Below are 20,544 nucleotides of genomic sequence, written 5' to 3'. Positions count from 1 at the left end.
TAAAATATATTATGTAAGAGGAGGTGCTGATCTAGTTGTATTCAATGTAGGTGCCTACACCAGTGGTCCCTGTCATAAGAAAGACTATTTTCTTTTCTTTTTTGGCAAAGAAAATATTTCCTATACTAATGTTGCGATAGAGCATGGCTCCCATTCCCTTTTTTTTTGTTCTTGTTATGATCTCAATTAAAAACAGTTATTGTTGTTATTCTTTATTGTTTTGACCATGTGGATAACTTTGCTGCATTGCTCAAATAATCCATTCATTCAGGCTGAACAAATTGGACAGAAAGCGAGTGTTGAGGGTTGGATGAAATTGATAAAGCTTATTCATGTCCACACCCTGTCCCGAGGTTGGACGCGACTATATGTAAGTATGTTGGTGTTGTGGCATTATTGATGAGTTTACTGGTTATTCAGTGTGCGTTAAAATAAGTAGTATCATTTATAAGCGGAGACTTGCTGTGTATATAATTATTTAAATATATGCTGGTTGTTACTCTGTATTCGATTAGAGATTGTCACACCGTGTTTCCCGTCTGGGAGTGCTGCTTGCATTCGATCGATGTGTAGTAAATATAGCGTGAGGAACACTCACTGTTGTATGAAGTTTGGTTTTGCTATTTAAGTATGCTTAGCCTGTTTTAAGTACTTATTCCGATGCGGGTGTTTAATTAAGTCGCATAGTAAGTCATGATAAGTTACTTGCCAACTAACCATCTTCCAGGTGAATGGCTTCATTTGTTGTCAAAGATGGATTCGAACTTACAGTTCACCGTTGGGGAGGACGATTCGGGCGGGCTTAGTGAGGAGGAGTATTTCCGTATCACTTCTTCGAGTGGGGATGACGAGGATGACTCCTATGAGAATGACTTAGAGACGGCTGAAATGGGTGACGAAACCCACGGGAATGGGGTCGGCCCAGGCCAGGAGACATGTGTGGGTGATGCTCCCAGTTTTAGGTCCACGGAGGATTTCCTGGACAAAGTGTTTAGTACCGAGGAAGAGGCTTATGCGTCATACAAACAGTTTGCCAGGCTTAGGGGGTTTGGTGTAAGGAAGGGTGACGTGACTCGAATGAACGGTATTTTGGTAAGACGAGACTTTTTTTGTCACTGTCAAGGTACAAGGCATGAGAAACACTACAATCGTCCAGAAAGAGTAAGGGAGGATAAGCCGGAGAGTCGCACGATTTGTTCAGCGAAGCTGAAAATTTACTATGGTTTGCAAGATCAGGTGTGGAAAGTCTGGAGGATAGACGACAACCATAACCACCCTCTTGCTACAACCATGTTTACTCATCTTCTTCCCAGTCACCGGAATCTAAGTGAGAGTGATAAGGCTCAAGTTGATAGTCTAAAAAAGTTTGGGATTGCGACATCGAAGATTATGGCGTACATGGCTGGGCAGTCAGGGGGTACGGGATGCTTCAGTTTACGAAGAGGGACCTGTATAATTACATTCACAGCCAAAGGATAGCACAAATTAACGACGGAGACGCGGAAACAGCAATAAGTTATTTGGAAGGCAAGGCCAACGCGGACATGATGACTGTCGCCAGATATACGAAAACAACATGGGATCAACTTGGCAGCCTTTTCTGGGTGGATGGGCAGATGATGGCGGATTACCAGCTGTTCGGTGACGTCCTTGCATTTGATGCAACATACAGGTCAAACAAGTACAAGAAGCCTCTAGTGGTGTTCTCTGGATCAAATCATCACAAGAAGACAGCAATTTTCAGATTCTCGTTGCTGGAGGACGAGGAGGTCCGTGCATATAGATGGGTGTTGCTGAATATGCTTGATGTCATGGAAAACAAGAAGCCTTCCGTTGTGGTCACCGACGGGGATAAAGCCATGCGAGCAGCAATTGCGGATGTACTTCCTTCAGCTAGGCATCGCCTATGCGGGTGGCACTTGGAAAAAAACTGTGTCTTAAGGGTGAAGGAGCCCGAATTTTGGAAGGTCTTCAAAAAGGCTATTTATGCAAACTTCGATGTTGCCAAGTTTGAGGAGTACTGGAGCACGGCCGTGGAAAGCTTAGGATTATCAAAAGCACCTATGAATTAAGACAAAGTTGGGCAAAGGCATATCTACGGGGCACCTTTTGCACCGGCTACAGGACAACTTCCAGGTGTGAGGGCATAAATGCATTCGTCAAAGGGTTCCTGAAGTCCACAAATAGCCTTCTTGAATTGGTTCAGATCCTGGATAGGGTGGTGAAAGATTACCGCAACAACGAGGTCACGGCTCAATTTTATTCATCGTACTACACGCCTGTACTAACTACAGGCCTTGATAAGATCGAGCTGTTTGCTGCGAAGTTATACACCAGGGCAATTTTCAAGGAGGTTAGGAAACAGATAAAGGGGGTTGGGAGTTTATTGTTTCTGGGAAAGACAGCATTAGCACGACGTCCGTCTACAAGTTCTCAAGCGTCGGGAACCGTCGTAAGGTTCGTAAGGTGCTTTACGATCCAAGCGAACCGAAGATTGAATGTGATTGCATGATATGGAACAGTGAAGGCATTCCTTGCTGCCATATATTTTGCGTGATGAAGTATGAGGGTTGGGACGAAATCCCACCTGGTTTGATACTGAGGCGTTGGTGTAAAGATGCCAAGGAATGGACAGCTAACGCAACATGTAATTCATCGGGACACAACAGTCATTTATTGAGGTACGGCGCTCTATGCAGTGCCATAAGTGTCGTCGCGAAACTAGCTTCTGATGATGCAGCTGACTTCTTTTTAGCGAGGGATGCACTTACCTCTTTGGCACGGAGGCTATAGGTGCGAAGGGGCAATATGGTTGACCAAGAAGAAAGGGTGAGGAAACAAGACGTCGTGAGGGATCCGCCTGTCACCCGGACAAAGGGGGCCCCAAAACACGGTAGGGAGACGGGGTCCTCGACAAATGCGGTGCCTGGGGGGAAGAGGCGTTGCTGCACTTCTTGTGGGATTCCCGGTCACACGAAGAAGACGTGCATGTCCCAACGGGAGATGAGCCAAGCTGGCATCCGAGAAGGGACATCAGCCACGGTCGGGGATCCATCATCAAGCGAGCCCAGTGGGAATCGTTCGGGGCGTAGTTGCTCGGAGGTATGTTTCATGCTTTAGGTTATTTTTTACATGTGAATTACCTATGCAAGGTGAGATACAGTGGTTTGGAAAATTCGATGGGAATATGACAAGCCAATGGTTACTGAATAACTAGATTCATATTATCTGCTAGAATACATTTATGCACGCATGTTGAATATAGTCTGTGTTGTAAACTTGGCACATTGTATGTAATTTACTTTTTTTTTGTTGGTTTCGGTCCCACGTAACATGTTGCTTATGTTTATTGAATTGCCTTTTGCTTCGCAACGTATAGTTTATTCTTCCATAGCCCTCTTATGTGAATAAGTTGTTTATCTACTTGCAGGCTGCACATGGCGTCTCTCAACCTGGTAATCCCGGCGGTGCATATCCATACATACCGAGACCCCCCGAACCAAATGCAACCAACTCGAGTCTACCCCGGCTGAACCCAGGGGTTGGCAGTGGGAACTTCTTCCTCGGGGGGCAGCACATAGAACAGTTCTTTGCCGCTCCCAGCTGCTCAACCAAGCACGGGTTAGTTCCTACTCAAGCAGCTGCGACAGTTTCCTCACCTGAACGAGCTCCCGCAATCACTCCTACGCAGTTTAATACACCGGGTTCTGATACATTCCAACAGTGGATTCTAGAGGTATGCATGTTTCATATTTTCAGTCATTGTGCTGCCGATGTCAGCTGAATCCATGTTAAGACTACGATGGTTAAGGCTGAGATTATGACTGTTAAATCTTATTTTAGAATGCAATGGGCAAATAGTGGTCCGGGAACAGGTCCGGAGGGAACTTTTTATAGGTTGAGCAACAAGACTCTGCGGGAGAAAGGGACTCGGGATGGCTACAACCGCGCAGGTTTCGACAAGTTTTCATTATCTCACGTTGTTGCTTTGAGAGAATTATGTTCAAGATTACAGGATGTTCCCTGGAGTACACATCTGGGTGTACTCCGTACGTTCAGATGGTTGCTTCGTATTATTTTTACTTATATTTTACGCATGGTTTCGGAACTTGTAGTATCAATATGTTTCCCGAACATGAAGTCCATCTTGTGTTCAACTATAGTTTAATGGTTCTTTTATGGTCCTGGGATTTGTTAACATGAATTTATAAGCGGAAGTTAATTAAAGCTGTAATCTGTGATTGTCATAAGTCATGCTGAATTGTTCCAACTCTTTTCTCTATAATTGTAGGCACGTTGATTGTTAAAGTTGATCAGTAGTTTGTGTTGTGCAAAAGGTTAGGCACAACTCATAGTCTACATGTGGTTGCGGGCCAAGGCATGCTGACTTGTGCCAAGTATGTCTCCATAAATGTAGACACGTCGATTGTTAATTTAGATGAATGGTTGAGGGCCAGCTTGAATTAACGCAGCTTGTGAATTATGTTGTTAGTTGCTTAGTGGTTTATTGATGCATCTAAACTTGTTCCACACCCTATTATTCCTTTTATAGGGTGATCAAAATTATTGAAGTTGGGCCCAAAACCATTCAACGATGAACTCAGCTAAAGTAACCATAATTCATACTGCAAACATATATATATATCGATGACACCAATGTTAAAGTTTACAGCCAACTAACTGCCTGTACACTGTGCAAGACGGTCAAAAAAATATTGTTTGCACCGTTTGTGAGTATGCAGTGTCACATTCCTAATAGTTATAATGAGAGTGTAGTTTCTAACCAGGATACTGGTTTTAAACCTGAGAAATGCTAACCGCATCTGGGCTGAAAACTCCTATCATTCTTACTATGCGTATCAAGTGCCTTGGGCTCCCACGCGGAACAAGGGTGGACGCTACTGCTGGTCTAACAAAATACAAAAAGATACAAAAAATGATGCACATGTAAACAGTTCCTTAGGTGTCAATGTCCATCATCACCGGTCGTATGTTCCGGTCAGAGGAGCACGCAAACAAAAAAATAATTTCCTGAGTCCCCTCAACATCAGACGTATATGTTCTTCACACTGTATAATCCTATCACTTCCGTCCACATTGCGAAGACGCAAGCTCCTTTCTCCAGAAAGTCATGGCCTTTTCCACGACATCGATTGCCTTTGCATTATGTGATCTCAATACAAGGTCAATGGCTATTCGCATCCGAGTTTGCTCGATTAACAACACTGTCATATCACATTTTAAGTATTTTCATCGTTATCAAATTACATTTAACTAACTCATGATCCATGTTCGTGAAACACACATCGTCACACTGTGTATAGCCCATAGAGCTCCCCTAATCATCCATTGCAAGACCCATACACCGCAGTCCATCCTAACACAAACAAAAGAATAATTTGTTTAGAGACTGATATAATAGCAATGCCATACACAAAAGACGTTGCACAAAGATAATGCTACACAACGATTATTAAGAACATTATGACAAGAGAACTCACGATAGCCGATGTTGCTGAGGCACCACAGGCTCCTCGAAAGGGTACGACGAGAAGCGTGGTCTTTCAGCAGTGGTCTTGGATAGCTACTTGGGTCCAATTGTTAGCGACTCCAGATGCAACGCCTGATTAAGAAACAAGTCGGAGGAAATCATTTACGATTAAATTCCGAAAAAAAAATCAGGCCTACATATAACTTAGTAGACGCAGCCAGTATAGGTAATTAAGTCAGGTCCAGGGGTCCGACTTGGATCAAACCAGTTCCACCTACAAACGGTGGCTCCACAGGTTCCATGCTATTTATAATATATGACAATGTGCATTTCTCTTAACATTTCACACTTTTATGAATTAATATAGCAACACTAACAAGACTAGCAAAGACGAAGGAAATAATTCAGCCATCACAATCACAAGAACATAGTTTAGCCGTGTATAATATGGTACATACTACGTAGTTCAGAACTAACAAGCATATCATGGTAAGAGGTATTAACCTAAGTAACATGTATTAAAAGTGAAGGATCTGGTACCCAGTGACTACACTTACCACTTGCGTCATACCAAGTTTTCTTGACTCGGTCTCCGTTGTACACTTGAAGGAATCGAAGTACATCAGCCTCTGTCAGAGTACGTCCACGACCATCAAGTACTAGGTCCATCTGTCCACATCAGTTGAAAGATCTATTGGTCGCAACGGGGGCAACAAATGTTTATTAGGGAGTATAACTTACGACCTAATAAATCACGTCTTCCAACAGATATGGAAATCGTTTACAAACCTCGGTAACCTTGTTGACCTTGCACCTCATATGCTTGCTCACAACTGCGTCCATGTTAGCCTGCATCATACGTGTTCCTTGGAGGGCATCTTGCTGAGGTCCAAGAAACATGGGTCCCAACTCAGTTAACGAAACTTATCCTAAACTTTATTGACTTTACCACACGCTTAAGAAAGACTTAACCACACCCATGTATATGGTCGCTGCTACATGTGTCGTGACTCACCATGATCATAGTCAGCATAAACCACTGGTGCTGACTGGAGGTCTTCGACAACATCGTTGCCACGATAGTAATAACCTGCAAATTAAGCAAGCAACTTACAAGTGATGATATGGGACATTCGGCCAAATGATAATTGTAAGACAACAACTAATGCATTAAGTTAAATGTAAACACTCACGTCATCTATGACTCTTTCATTTAGGCCAAACGTTAATAATGTTGTTCTATCCGCAACACAGTGACTAGGGGTGTAAGTTACCGAACCGGACCAAAAAATACCACAAAACCGAACCAAAAATTACAACAACCAATTGAAAAACTGAAAAAAATCGGTTTTTTTTTTGTTTTTTTGAACTAAATCGATCGGTTCGATTCGATTTTCGGTTGGTTTAGTAAAAACCAAACCGAACCAAACCGAACTGAATAGGATGCTGCATAAGTGATTCTTTTTACTGATTTAACCTAGGTATAAAAGCCTAGACTCTGAATACCCTCATAGCCTCACTCTCTCTTCCTTTCACTCACGCGGCGCAGTCACCCACTCACCCTCAGTGGTGCTCACTGCTCACTCCTCACACAGACACGAGACACCCACATACCCACAGGCCATAGCTCACTTCCATCTTCCATTCTTCCTCCTCCACGCGGCCATGTCTGGGAGAATGAGAGCCTGAGAGAGCCAGAGAGCCAGAGAGCGTCGTCCATTCATCTCCGTCGCAGGCTCGTAGGCGTAGCAAAGATCAGCATCGTCGTGTAGCCAGCAGCATCGTCCAGTTCGCGTCCTCGTGTAGTCTGGAGTCCACGCCGTCATCCAGTCATAAGCCGTCGGAACAAACCCTAAGTCGTGGCAAGAAACCCTAAGCAGAGCAGCACTCCAGTCGCCGAGCCCTCTCCTGCAAAAAGCACCTGAACAATGTCTTCTTCGGAGGTTAGATCTGATTTTCAAATTTTTATAATTGATTTTGTCTCTGAGGGCTCTTATTGGTTTGTGCTTAATTTGTCCCTGATTGTTGTTGCTGTTACTGATTAAAATTATTGTTGTTGCTGTTAGCCTGTTACTGATTAAAATTATTGTTGTTGCTAGTTTGTGCTTAATTAGAAAGATGAGTTTCATTGAAATTTTTTTCTGCAGAATTTTATTGTTGTTGCTTAATTATTGTTCTTGCTTTTTATCTTGTTTACCAAACCCTGGTCTCTGTTTTATCCAATAAAAAGTTAACAATGTTTCCCATAAAGAAGAAAATCAAGAATCAGTAAAAATTATGGAACGTACAACAAGCAAATAGGGGAGAGTTTCATTAGTTAGTGTTCTGTTTCAATAACAAAAAGTAGTTAGTCTTATAGCTATATATATATAAGGTCTATGGTGTAGTCAATGGATATAATTCTATCCTATCAATTCTAGTCATAAAATATTACGCAATCACTTCTTTTCTGCACTTATATCTCAGCTAGCCTAACATCTTGCTGCAGAATTTATCTTAGTTCTTTACTGCATTAATCTAATCAACTCATATAATTTGTTGTGGCTGCATATAATATGCTTTAATGCATATAATATGTTTTATAATCTGTTTTAATCATCTGAAACCAGATGACCTTTGTTGGAGTTAAATTATTTTGGATTAGAGGCATGATCGGCAGACTGTGTCAAACCAGATTACCTTGCTTGTCAACTTTGTGCTCCTGCCGGTTTTGTATTTTGAAGCAGAACAATGATTTTTTGTACTGTTTTCCACTTGATAATTTTTTCAAAGAAGTTTTTTCTTTTTATATCTTCTTTCTTTTATTTTTGTTAGAAAATTGCATCAAGGATCAACAAGTCATAATTATTATTTTCTTCATTATGGCTGCATATTTATGTGTGCCGTTAATTTGTATTTCTTTGTGCATATATGTGTGCTGTTAATTTGTTATCTTGTAGTTCCTTTTATGGTTTATGTTTATAATTTATAATCTATATTATGTTTATGTTTATAATTCATATTGATTTTTTTGTTTTATTTTGGAAGAAATTGCACCAACCGGGGAAGATGACGATGAGTCTGGTGTGGATTCATATTAAGTATGGTGGCTGTTTAGTTTTCATTTATTTTAAAGTGACTGTTTCGGTTTAAAGTGTGTTTATTTTTGTTGTTTTACTAGACATTTTTAATTGTATTTGTTTTATGTTTAATTAAGTTGAATTTGTATTGAATTGGGATGTGATATACTCTTGTTATTCTAGTTTATTGACAGTTTTAAAGTTCATTTTATGGTAATTTAAATTCTGATTATTAGGAATAAAAAAATCGAAAAAACTGACCGAACCAAATCGCTATTGGTTCGGTTCGGTTCGGTTCGGTTGTTCAAACAGCAGCCAACCGAATGGTTGGTCTCATTGTAGAACCGATCAGGTCGGTTCGGTTGGTTTTTGGTTCAAAACCGAACCGATTACACCCTTAACAGTGACCAACGTCAGCCAGAATTTCACTGAAATGACATGCTTTCAAGGGTCACAACATACTCGCTGATCCAGTTTTGCGTAATCAAAAGACAAATGTGTAACAAAGCAGACAGAGGGTGGAGCTAATTGTTGCCTAATAACGTTGGAGTCTCCAAATCTTTTTCGCAAACATTTTCTATGCCATAATAAATGAAGCAATGCACCCTAGAAAGAATTGCTAAAAACATTTGATATACATCTTTGGAAGATCCTTGCTAAAGATGTACGTTGCAATAGCAAGCTCAACCCCTGCGAGGTCCATGCTCCGTATTGGTACGTAGGCTAGGTTGAAAGCCTACATCAAATAGTGAAATACCACAACCAGTCTCATGTCAGTCATGAAGGAGGTGAACGGTAAATAATTAAAAAAAAAGGAAACTTAACCTTGGGGATCTTGTCCGCATTGATGCATAAAAGAGCCGACTCGTCCACAACTCAATCGCTACCAACAAGGGCGAGGTAATTGTAGTGCTTCTGTAGGCAGTTAGAGTGCCGCGGCGACTTGCTACGTGGATGACGAGGACGTCGACTCTGCCCTCCTCGTTCGCCGGTTAGATCAACTTGGCAGGAATTAGACGGGCACTACTTGCATAAGTATAAAAAGGAAAAATATGGTCAAAGAAATAGTTGCTTTACCATTTTAATTAACTGATAACGGTCTTAGGCCTTACCAAGTTAGGGGGTATTTTTGGCTGCGTCTTGGCTCGGGCGGATCGTCGATTGCGAGGGGATTTCTTAGACCTCTTGGATCTGAAAGGCATGTGATCCATGCTAAAGTTTGCACCCACCGTCGGCACATAGGTCGGATCATGGTGTTGCGACGGGTTCGTCTCCTGAGAAATAAGATCGTCTTGCTGCAAATCCTCTGGACGTAGTCGCCGCTTTGACGGGATCCCATTCCAACACGGGCATCTGAGTCCATTTTTTCGGTCACACTGTTGCTCCCTGTCCTGAATCTTCGCCAACATAGTCAACGCCTTCCGAAAGTCTGCCACGACCTGATTGTGTTGGCATATGCATTCTATGAGCCTTTGAATTTCTTTATTTAGGCCGGACACGCTGGTGACAACACTCAGTGCAATTGGGCTGCAATCCTGTTTCGACAACAACTTCAGGACATCGATAACTAAACAGGTTTCAATGCAGCTGTTCATAGAATTTACCAAACTAATTACTAGACTGGTCACATCTATATCTTTACGTTTGCAACACGGGCGCAGGAGGATCTAGTACCGGCAAGGGACTACCCTCGATTGACATTGGTTCGCTGAGGTAAGCTACGGACATAACGATTGACGATGTCAATCTGCTGATATAAAAAATAACATATTTACAATTGGAATGATAAATACCGATAGCGGAACAGTCTCAAACCTGTTCAAATGGGTTGGGGTTTCTCGCCTTGCACATGAACGCCTCGACTCGGACTGCATGGGCGACCAAGGACGGACACTAACGGGCGGTTCGGAGAAACCAAACCTTGATGGCGACCTTGTTATTGTGTTGCTTGTTGCACGCCTGCAAACAACATGTAAGTGAGCGGTTTAGGGTAAAAAAAATTCGAATTTCATTAGCGACAAATGCGCCTGGCGCCCAACCAAAATTATATCCAACTTAAACTTTCTGCTTTTTTGGTTTTCTATTTTGGTCGGCCCGTTAAAGGTTGTTATCGTCTACTTACCATGCTCATACAAGGGCCAACACTGGTTCAGCATTCGTGATGCTGTATCAGGTCTACAATGATAGTTTTCTATGAAGCCCATTTATATTACTTATTTGTCGGCCCATGAATGCACCCGAAACAAAAGCTAAGTTGGTCCTACCGGAAATGCCCTTTTTTTTAAATGCTTTCAAAATCCTGTACAACCCTGGCCCTACAATTTTCACACTTTTTTGCCATAGGTAAACCGTGTTTAATTTGCATCAGGTTGAACAAAAACTTTTTTTTTCTCCATCAGTTCTGCGAATAGTGGTTCGCTGATGTGGCTTAAGCGAGTGGAGATACAGGACATCAGATTGCACTGGAGGACCTAGACGTCAACCGTGGGGGTGACGTCCCCCGTAGAGATGAAGTGGAATACCGTGAAGAACTTCAACAGAATCTAATGCGCATCCACAAATGCAACTCTTCAGGAACGTGTAATGATACAAAGTTTCGAATGCTAACCTTCGTGAAGAACAACTTGAGCCTCCACCTCTTTTTGATGACGCGGGGGTATGCTTTAAATCTCCATCTTCCCGCTACGATGACATGTGTCCCCGACGAATGATTTCAGGAAGTGGAGCTTATCCCTGCCTGTTAGCCGTCAGAGATTCGCTAAAGATACCACACCATGTGACCTTTAAATGAAAAATCAGTGTAATCCGTACCCGAATGCCGATCATGTAATCTTCATCGATCACATTGACATGTCCTTCCAAAATAAAGGAGAATACCAAAGAACCGTGGGGTTTCTGGAACACGAAATGCCTTTGGGGGCAGTTAGGTTGACTCTGTTAGTCATGGCTGATTCTTTGCAAAGAGACGAATGTCACTCAATAGTCCAACTTCACATGCATTGTGGTTGGTGTGGCGAGACAGTGGAACTGTATCTCCTATGCCAGCCATGTGACTCAGTTCTATGATCCCCTCAGCCAACCCATTTTCCCGTCAACACCTCAACTGCAGTATCATAAAACTAGGTGCATCGCATAAAGGCTGATGCAAATAACCAAAAAATGTCACGGGTCCATTGCAGGGACATTGTGGTCTTTTACAGCTGAATTATTCTACAAACCATGCCCGTACAAGAGCTTCCCGCCAAGATCTGTCAATCACGTCACGTCCGACCTAATCCCAGCCTCGGGCACGCAACCGCAGGGGCCTGCTCTCCCTACCAATAGTGCACGCTGTTATAGATTCATAGGGATGTGACTCTGCCGAACAGGGGTCGTGGACGACGTTATGGATAAGGGTACACTAAAGGCGGTACTGATGTGGTACGTTCAAGGATTTCACTCTTCGAAAGTTGCTGTACCGTTACAACTTCGACGGCATAGTACGAATAGAAGCCTTCCCTTTGCATCTTTGGTATCAAACGGGGGCCACCTCGGGAATTTGTATTAACTGGATTTAATGATTTAACCCGTCATCATGAATCCATTTTATCCGGAGGATTCGAGTAGTTAACTCTTTAAAAAAACAAGTTGATAATAGTTAGCATATATCTTCCTAGTAGTAATTAGTACTAGAACACCCATCGTCTGAGGCAGTGAAATGGTATTTCTGTTAGCGTAATTCCTCAAATAATTATAATTTAGTATAATGAAATTATGACTACTCAAATTTCATTTTGAGTTGAATAATATAAATTGACACTTAAATAATTTTATAATTTGGTAATGTAATTAAAAATTGTAATCATTAAAAAATAAAATACAGTTTAATAATTTCATGTAATAGTTAAACAAATAAGCTGAATTAAGTTCAGTAAAAACATTAGTTATCAAAGGAAATTAATAATCCCACCTGCTGATAATAAATATGTTTAAAAAATTGTTTATTATGATTATTTACTAATAATAAATTTGTGTAACTATTTATTTTCCAACTAATCGCCACGTGGCGGGTTCTTAGTCAAACAACAAAGATCCCGACTCAACGGGGCTCTCTCATCGTCCAGGGCATGCAGGGAATCTCGTAATGACTTGACGTTAGGAACTTTTATTTATTCACACGAAAAATATCTTCCTCATAGGGGAGAAAATGTCTTAAAAGATGTTGTAAATTATGGCGTCACGGAGAGAATGTTCGTTTTTTTTATACCAGTTATTTTACTTTTTACACTAAAGATTTGTGAAACACCAACGGAAATTAAAAAATGTATTCCTCCGATAAGTAAAGAACATGTTTTAACAACAACAGACGTCGAATAGCGCAGAATGTTCACACGAAGCCACACTAAACGAAGCACAAGATATAAGTACAGATCTCGAGATTTTTGAGTACGTATATCAAAAGCTAATAATGATAGTGATCTAGCCGCCGCTCGCGGAGCATAAGCTGGCTAGTTATGTACATACATACAGAATACAGACAGATGAAACAGCTTGTACAAATTTTCTCTCAAGCAAGCCGCTACAACAGATCACCTAAACAGGAAAAATCACAAAATTTACTCAGAAACCATCGGCCGAATACGCACAAATCTAGATTGGAAACTGGAGTGTCTGCTTCGAGTTCTTACAAGGTTTTCTTAGATAGAAACCAGGAAGTCGACGAGAGCTTTGTGTGCCCGTGAACAGCCCATCAATGGGGGTCCGTAGGTCAAGACATTGCTATCGTAAGGCGATGATAAGTAGTAACATCACATTTTCTCGTCTTTTTTCTCAAGTCGGGCCTCTTTCTTCTTTTCTGCTGTGAATGAGTTGAATGCTCATTACTAGAGCATATAAACGTTGGGCATTATGCCCGGTTTCGGAGAACCAAATTGACTTGACTCCGATTTAGTTATTCTGGTGAAATGCTTCTTTGGTAGAAAGTACGGTCCATCCTGAAACAAATGTCGCGCAAAAAACTCATCGGAGATAAAACTTCATACCCGGGTGTTCTCTCCTTGCTCTAGTAGGAACAACAATTTTCAATCCAACACTTCATGTATGTTACTGAGTTGCTCTCATTCAAACTTCAATCCCTATACTGTCAGTGCGGAGTTCACACCCACAAACTAGCCGGGAAGTGAGCCAGGTCGTACCAAGTAATAAATCAGGTGAGTGAGGGTCGATCCCACGAGGATTGATGGATTAAGCAATAATAGTTAAGTCATTTGCTTAATTACACAAACAGAAAAGAGCTTTTCGGTCTCAGTTGCATTAAATAGTAAATTCAGAAAATTAAACAAGCAAGCAGTGAATTTAAGAGGATTATATGCCAATTAATTCCCATTAGAAGGTGAAGTTCAATTCTAGTTATATGCCGCGAAAATCCTAATTACCCAAATATAAGACCATTATATGTCACATAACCCGTTAAGTCCAGATAAATAGAAATTCATGAGAATATGTCTTGAAGATGTTGTTCAAGTGAGGAGCTTTTCCAAGTTATACAAGAGCTCAATTAGAAAGAGGGTCATACTTCCGTTCCACCCAATTTCATAAGAAAATGAACGAGAACAATTCTTGATTTATATGAATCAATGAATGAGTTAAAATAGAAAAAAAACAATAGAATCAATCCATACAAAAGACAGAGCTCCTAACCTTAGCAGTGGAGGTTTAGTTGCTCATGGTTCAGAGTGGAAACAAGGATTCTCTTAAACTGTAAATTTGGATTGAGGTGGAATCAATATCCAGAAGAAAAGTTTCTTTTCTCTTTTATATATAATACTACGTAATTTAAAATCTATTTTCTAAAAGTAAAAAAAAAATATCTTTGCCTATTTTAAAGTAAAATACAAATTTACTTCAGAATTAATTAAATATATCTTCGAGCACGCCAAAAATTTGGACGCTGGGACCACCCTTTCCGTTGCCACATGAATAAGTTATCCACTAACTCAAAAGGCATAGCAACGTTGCTGTGAATACTATAACAAAGTATTTTGATTCAACGTACCTGACCGATGCATAGAAAATTTCTTTTCGAAAGCTAACTGTCCCGAATTTAACTGCACCATGGGAACTCACGTTCCGAGGTGTTTTGTCCTTCCAAGGGTGGAGCTATTATCTTTGGTTTGTATTGGTTGAGAGGGTGAATACATAGGAAATACTATGCAGATTAGGCCTAAGTCACCATTTCCATAGTCTATGTGTTTTATGTGGTAACTCTGTTTACTCTGCTTTTCATCTGTTTATTAGCTGTGACCTCTGTCAGTGGCCAGGTTGACAGTATGTGTGTTTTCCGGTGTATCTCGGTTGACTCTGCTTGTCATCTGTTTGTTGGAAGTGAGCCTACTTGGCATGTGTGGTGTGCTCCGCTGTTCGTTCTTGCAAGGAATTGGAGCACGTCGGGTACACTAATGCTACACTCTCAGTAGATGGACGGATGATTCACAAAGGAAGATTGCGACGAAGAGGTGGTTGATTTATTTCGTTGCTGTTATTTGGTAATTTGGCTACAAAGTAATTAGTAGTAAGATCAACGATAGTACATCATAATAGTTATTGATCATAGTAACAACTTCAGGAGAGGTCTGCTACCTTAAACATTTCTGCATTAAAAATGTTAACCTAAATTCAAAAGTACGTTCTATGTGAAATTTTTTTACGAAAAATTATTGTAAAGGACCTTTAGGAAGATTTAAATTTTAAAAAGGACCTTTAATATTAAAATTATTAAGAACGGCCAAATTTTTTCATACTAGTTCAGAAGTAGAATCAAATCTTTTAATAAAGAGATAAATATATCATTAATTACACTTTTCTTTCTTTATTATATCCTTTATCTTCATAAATTCTCTTTCTCTTACTATTTTAGTAGTTTTTGTTAATTATTTTCCTTTTTTTCTTTAATTAATTATTTTTATGATCTTTACCCAACGAGAGAAAAAGACAAAAGATCAAAAAAAAAGTAAGGTAAATAAATAACTAAATAATTAAAATTACTAAAATATTGGAAAAAATTAAAATTGTTAATATAAAAATTATAAAAATAAATAAAATATAATTAAAGATATATTTATCTTTTTATAAAAAAAATTCGTACTTCTTATTAAATACTGTACAAAGATTTAGAACTTCTTAATAATTTTAATATCAAAAGTCCTTTTTAATAATTAAATCTTTCCAACGGTCCTTTACAATAATTTCTTAATTTATTTATATATGATTATTTCCCTCCAAAATATTTTTGCTTCCTTATTTTTAGAATTGTACAAAATAATTTTAAAAAGATAACACAAACCTAAAATTTAAACTGTATCTATGATTATTATTTTATTATTGATTTCGTTATGAAAACATAATTTTGTCTAATTATTTTTCCTAAAATGGTTTTATATAGTTTTGTGTTATGAGTGTCGTTCTGAATAATTTCTTAACAAAAACACCGACATTACTTTCTTGGTTATTTTTATTTCAGAAGATAATTTTTAGTAACTTTTTTTTTCGAGGATGGTTTTTTCATGTTTTTTCCCGAACACTTAAAAAACCAACACCGGAATGATATTCTCTCTCGTAAATTGTTTTTTTTTCCTGAAACTGTCCCCAGCAGAGTTCCACTCATGACGGTGTTAGTTTCTCGAGATTGCAGTAAAAATTAATTATAAAAACAGTATTTTCCTGAAAAAGATCATAATAAAAATAAATACAAAAAAATACTATTTAAAGGAAAAAAAATTTTCGTATTTTTTATAGAAATTATTGAAAGTAAATATAACAAAAAATAATTCAAACATAACAACAAATTAAAAAAAATCACTCCCGTAAAAATAATTATAATAAATTCATTTCTTGAACATGAAAAACATATAAACGTCAAAATAAATTAATAAATTATAAATATTTTTAAAGAAACGAATACCGGGCCATACGGAGTCAATCTTACAGATAAATGAATCAGCAAGGAAACTGAAGACCCTTAGCAATGGATAAGTCGGTTATATATGGGGAGCCCAACACAGGTTTAGGCTATACTCTTTGTGAAGGCACTAAACCCATCCTCCTGGTCGAACTCATAACAAGCGTAGACAAGTTCTTCGGTGGCAGTAGAAACGAAAAGATGTCCAACAGCAACACCTTTCAAGACACTTATGAAGAGGCGGCATCCGTCGAGCACATCCGCGCTCTAATCGCGGAAGCACGCGGCGATGGTCCAGATCCGATCTCCGTTGCTGATCGTTTGAGGCAAGAACGGTGGGCTTCCGAAAACCCCGACGAGGTTGCCAGGCTCATAAGCAACACACGGAGAAGGGGATCAAGTATTCCATCTCACCTATTTTAAGTACACTTGGTTTCATTCTTTTGGGTGAACAGCTCTTAACGAGGGGATCCCCGTTAGTTCATCTCCGTTACCACTCTTGACATAAACTTTTTGTTCCCGTAGCCGACGAGATGATCCCAGATCGTGACTGGAGCAAGGTCGCCGATTGGAGGAGCCGCCAAACTGCCTTAAGACAACTTTGCAAGGAGCTGTCTAGACCCGCTCCTTATTACCAAATCCAAACACGAGACTTCACTATTGTGGGCATTGTTCACAGATTTTTCGTGTTGATCCCTCCGGGACTGCGCACCGGTGCCTTGTCTGCAGTTGGCAGATTCTCCACGGACCCTCACCTTGCTCGGGAAGATGCCGCAGCGAAGATTATCCGCGTCTTTCTGGAGATATCCGGGAAGCACCTTGATGATTACAACTACGACCTACTGAACGAGGCCCTGACACTAAATTACGAACTACAATGGGAGATCAGGGCAGTGAAGTCCAGCTACAGAGAGCTCCGCTCCTCCTACAGGTACGCTCTCCGGTGTAACAGCCCGGATTTGGTAGACTCCGACTCGGACTCTTCTTAATACTTTCCTCAGGGACCACTCTCATCAACAACGCCTCCGAATACAGTTGGCCAACCACCGGTTTTAGGCGTCCATGCGTGTATCGTCCATGAACTACATCCATCAGGTCCTCGTTGTTTGTGTGTATGGTGTTCTAGTTTTCGTGATGTTTTCTTTTTTTTTTTCCTTGTTTATTGTATTATGTCTACTGCGAGGATCAATGTATGAAGCCGTCTGTTGCTAGGGTTAAAATAATTTTACCACCCTAATCTCTTCCCCGAATTTCGGTACCCAAAACTGGGGAGCCCCACTAACGAACGAAATTTAAAGGGATGCGCACACAGCTTCGAAACCATGACTAAACCGTAACTGAAAGAGTTAACCTCATATGACTTCCAGTGACCAAGTGTACCCACGGGAGGATGTTAAAATTACAATAAGCGACATAGCAGCCTTGTTTTGAAGTCAGTAACCTAGCAATACAGCATGCATTTTTGTCGATCTTGTGTTACATGTTAACCTACTGTGCACGTTGCATGTCACGGGTACTCCGTTCACTTCGACAAGTATGACAACACAATAAATCGATTCTATTGGGTTGATTACCCGTAGTTGGTAATTTTCTAATCCCATTAAAGAGCTACGGCTGGGAGTAGTTTATGGTGGAACGTACATGAGTTAATAAAATAGTAACAAACATTAACAATGAGCTTCGTTTCAAATTAATATCACTTCCAATTACTTGTTTAAGGTGACCCTATGATAGACTTTACCGAGCATAAGATTCAAGAGGTGTCCTTACGTCGTACATGCCAGAAATGTATAAAGGAGAACCGCTAAAATAAATCGTAACGGCTCCTACAATGACTTAAACATAGGTCAATCGTAGACGTTATAAACAACTAACCATCCACGCAAATTATTTGATGCACATGTCCCGTCTGGGATTGTAAGGTAAACAAGCCTGATTGGAGGAGGTTACAAATTTATTCAAAACCCCCCTATGAAACCAACTTCCTCTCAGAATAAGCGCATACAAAAATGTACACCAGAAAACAGACCATGATTTTCAGAGTCACACATAAGAGTACTTATTATCCAAACGTTAATCAAAAACCATTGAGTCTAGGACGGTTGAACTTACAAAACCTAACATTGTAACTAAGTCACTTGAAAACACTCACCTATCAGGAAAGTATGTCCAATACATTCACTCAAGACTTCACCCAAGACTAGAAATTAAAAAACTTTCACAATCGAACTTAATACTCATAACTGTAAAATTGATTGTTACATTACATCAGACAGAATGAACTGGATAAACGGAAATTCAAAAGTCCATGAAAATGGAAAACCAATGACATGTATACTACCACCGATGCTCATAATTAAGTAAAAAAAAAACCAACAAAAATTACAAGTCATCTTACAATTACTACCGTGCCTTTTCCCTACGAGCGATGCAAACACTACCAGACCAAAACTTTGCAACAACTAGACCAAGTAATCCTGTGTCTGAATTGCGTGCTTCTGCAGATACTCTCTCATTGGGTATGTCATGTTGTAATAACCAGCAATCGGACTCACCCGAGATTTGTCATTCAACCCCAAAGGCAACAATGATGAGCTACTGAAGAATGTGCGAGGATGTAAATTACAAACACATAGCACCACCAAAAATTACAAACTGAGGGGGTAACTGTCCTCAGCACAGAGGTCTGGGATATTTATCTGTTTGAACAGAACACGCTTTACTCCAAAACTCATCCTGCCTATCAGTTGTTGTTCCAGAAAACGGCATGACCACAACAACAAGCTCCGCACATACGGCATCAAAAAATGATACCATGCTCAGAGGCTGCTTTGAATCAAACGTCGATGATATAGCTAGATTCGGAATTCCCCTCCAATTAAGCAATCGAATGATAAGCATTCTTAGGCGGACAAGGACATATTGTTTGCAACGTCTATGGTAAATCTTCTTATTCTTCTGCTGCTTCCTGTAACACCAACTTTACGCATTGATTGCCTGTTGTTGCACCCGTCCTCCTCCATGTCCTCGTCAACAATAGGGGTAAGAAATTAACATTACTCGTACTAAAAATTTCACTCAAAAATTGTATGCAACAGTTTTTTCCCGAGTAAAATTCAATTTAATATTCCCTCAACAAAGAAAAAACAAACATCATCATCCATCTGGTTAATATTTAATCTTCTGTGTCGATTGTTAATATCTTGTTTAAGCCGTGTTGCTGGGTAGGATCTTTCCCGTCATTTTTTCGAAAAGAATTACTGGAAAGGACTATCAAATCCAATATCGTTGGAATTTTCAGCCACGGATGGAATAAAAGTAAAATGGATCAAGAAAGAAGATGATAGTGTTTGGTTGAATGCAGCTTGGCACGGAGTTGTCGAGCTATACAGGTTAAAGCATCAATATTTTGAGATTTTTAAGTATTACGGTGAATCTAAATTTAATCTCGTGGTGATCTGTTCGAGTGCTTCGGAGATTGAATACTCAAGTTTCAGAAGTTTCCATGATGCTCACCCTTATATGACTCGGAAAATTATTTCCCACAAGGAGGTCATCGTCATGGAAACTTGTGAAACTCGAATATTCAAGCTCCGAGTCACTCGAATGGATCACCGGGAACTTAAATTTAGATCCTCCATAACACTTAAAAATCACAAAATACCAATGCCCTAAACCCAATAACTTTACAATTCCGTACCAACATTCATTAAACCAAATACTAACATCTTCTTTCTTACTCCATTTTACTTTTATTCCTTCCCTGGCTGATACCTTCACCGATATCGGACCAGACAACCCTCTCCAACAATCCTCTAAAACTATCCGACTTTACAGCAGCACGTACTCAACTATTTACTAACAACAGGCACAGAAAACTATACAATACACTAGTATTCTCTGTTCTAACGACTTTTTATTCACATACTAAGTTGAACTGGAATTAATGCAATTTAACCAAAATCTGACAGATCATTTTGCCTTTTTTTGTCAACAAACTATAAATTGGAGTTTCGAAACGGAAAAATTTATTAAAATCCAGGATACCTTTATACCCA

The 20,544-nt window shown here is 39.8% G+C and overlaps 2 protein-coding genes across 2 annotated transcripts; one reads left to right on the top strand and one right to left on the bottom strand.

Annotated features, from left to right (window-relative positions):
• Window positions 1-1,619: 1,619 nt before the first annotated feature.
• LOC112762758 (protein FAR1-RELATED SEQUENCE 5-like) lies at window positions 1,620-2,793 on the top strand. Its single transcript, XM_025808602.1, has 3 exons — window positions 1,620-2,008; window positions 2,125-2,457; window positions 2,523-2,793. The coding sequence occupies exons 1-3, from the start codon at window positions 1,620-1,622 to the stop codon at window positions 2,791-2,793; spliced, it is 993 nt and encodes a 330-aa protein (XP_025664387.1).
• Window positions 2,794-8,963: 6,170 nt separating this feature from the next.
• Window positions 8,964-11,458, bottom strand: LOC112762531 (uncharacterized). Its single transcript, XM_072223825.1, has 5 exons — window positions 11,159-11,458; window positions 10,366-10,509; window positions 9,663-10,268; window positions 9,376-9,573; window positions 8,964-9,286 (listed from the first exon to the last, which is right to left on the bottom strand). The coding sequence occupies exons 3-4, from the start codon at window positions 10,143-10,145 to the stop codon at window positions 9,427-9,429; spliced, it is 630 nt and encodes a 209-aa protein (XP_072079926.1). The 5' UTR covers window positions 10,146-10,268; window positions 10,366-10,509; window positions 11,159-11,458; the 3' UTR covers window positions 8,964-9,286; window positions 9,376-9,426.
• Window positions 11,459-20,544: the final 9,086 nt, after the last annotated feature.

This window comes from Arachis hypogaea, chromosome 17, assembly GCF_003086295.3.
Source record: "Arachis hypogaea cultivar Tifrunner chromosome 17, arahy.Tifrunner.gnm2.J5K5, whole genome shotgun sequence".
Lineage (NCBI taxonomy): Eukaryota > Viridiplantae > Streptophyta > Magnoliopsida > Fabales > Fabaceae > Arachis > Arachis hypogaea.
Note: the sequence above shows the minus strand (reverse complement) of the source record. Positions and strands in the feature narration are given on the sequence as shown.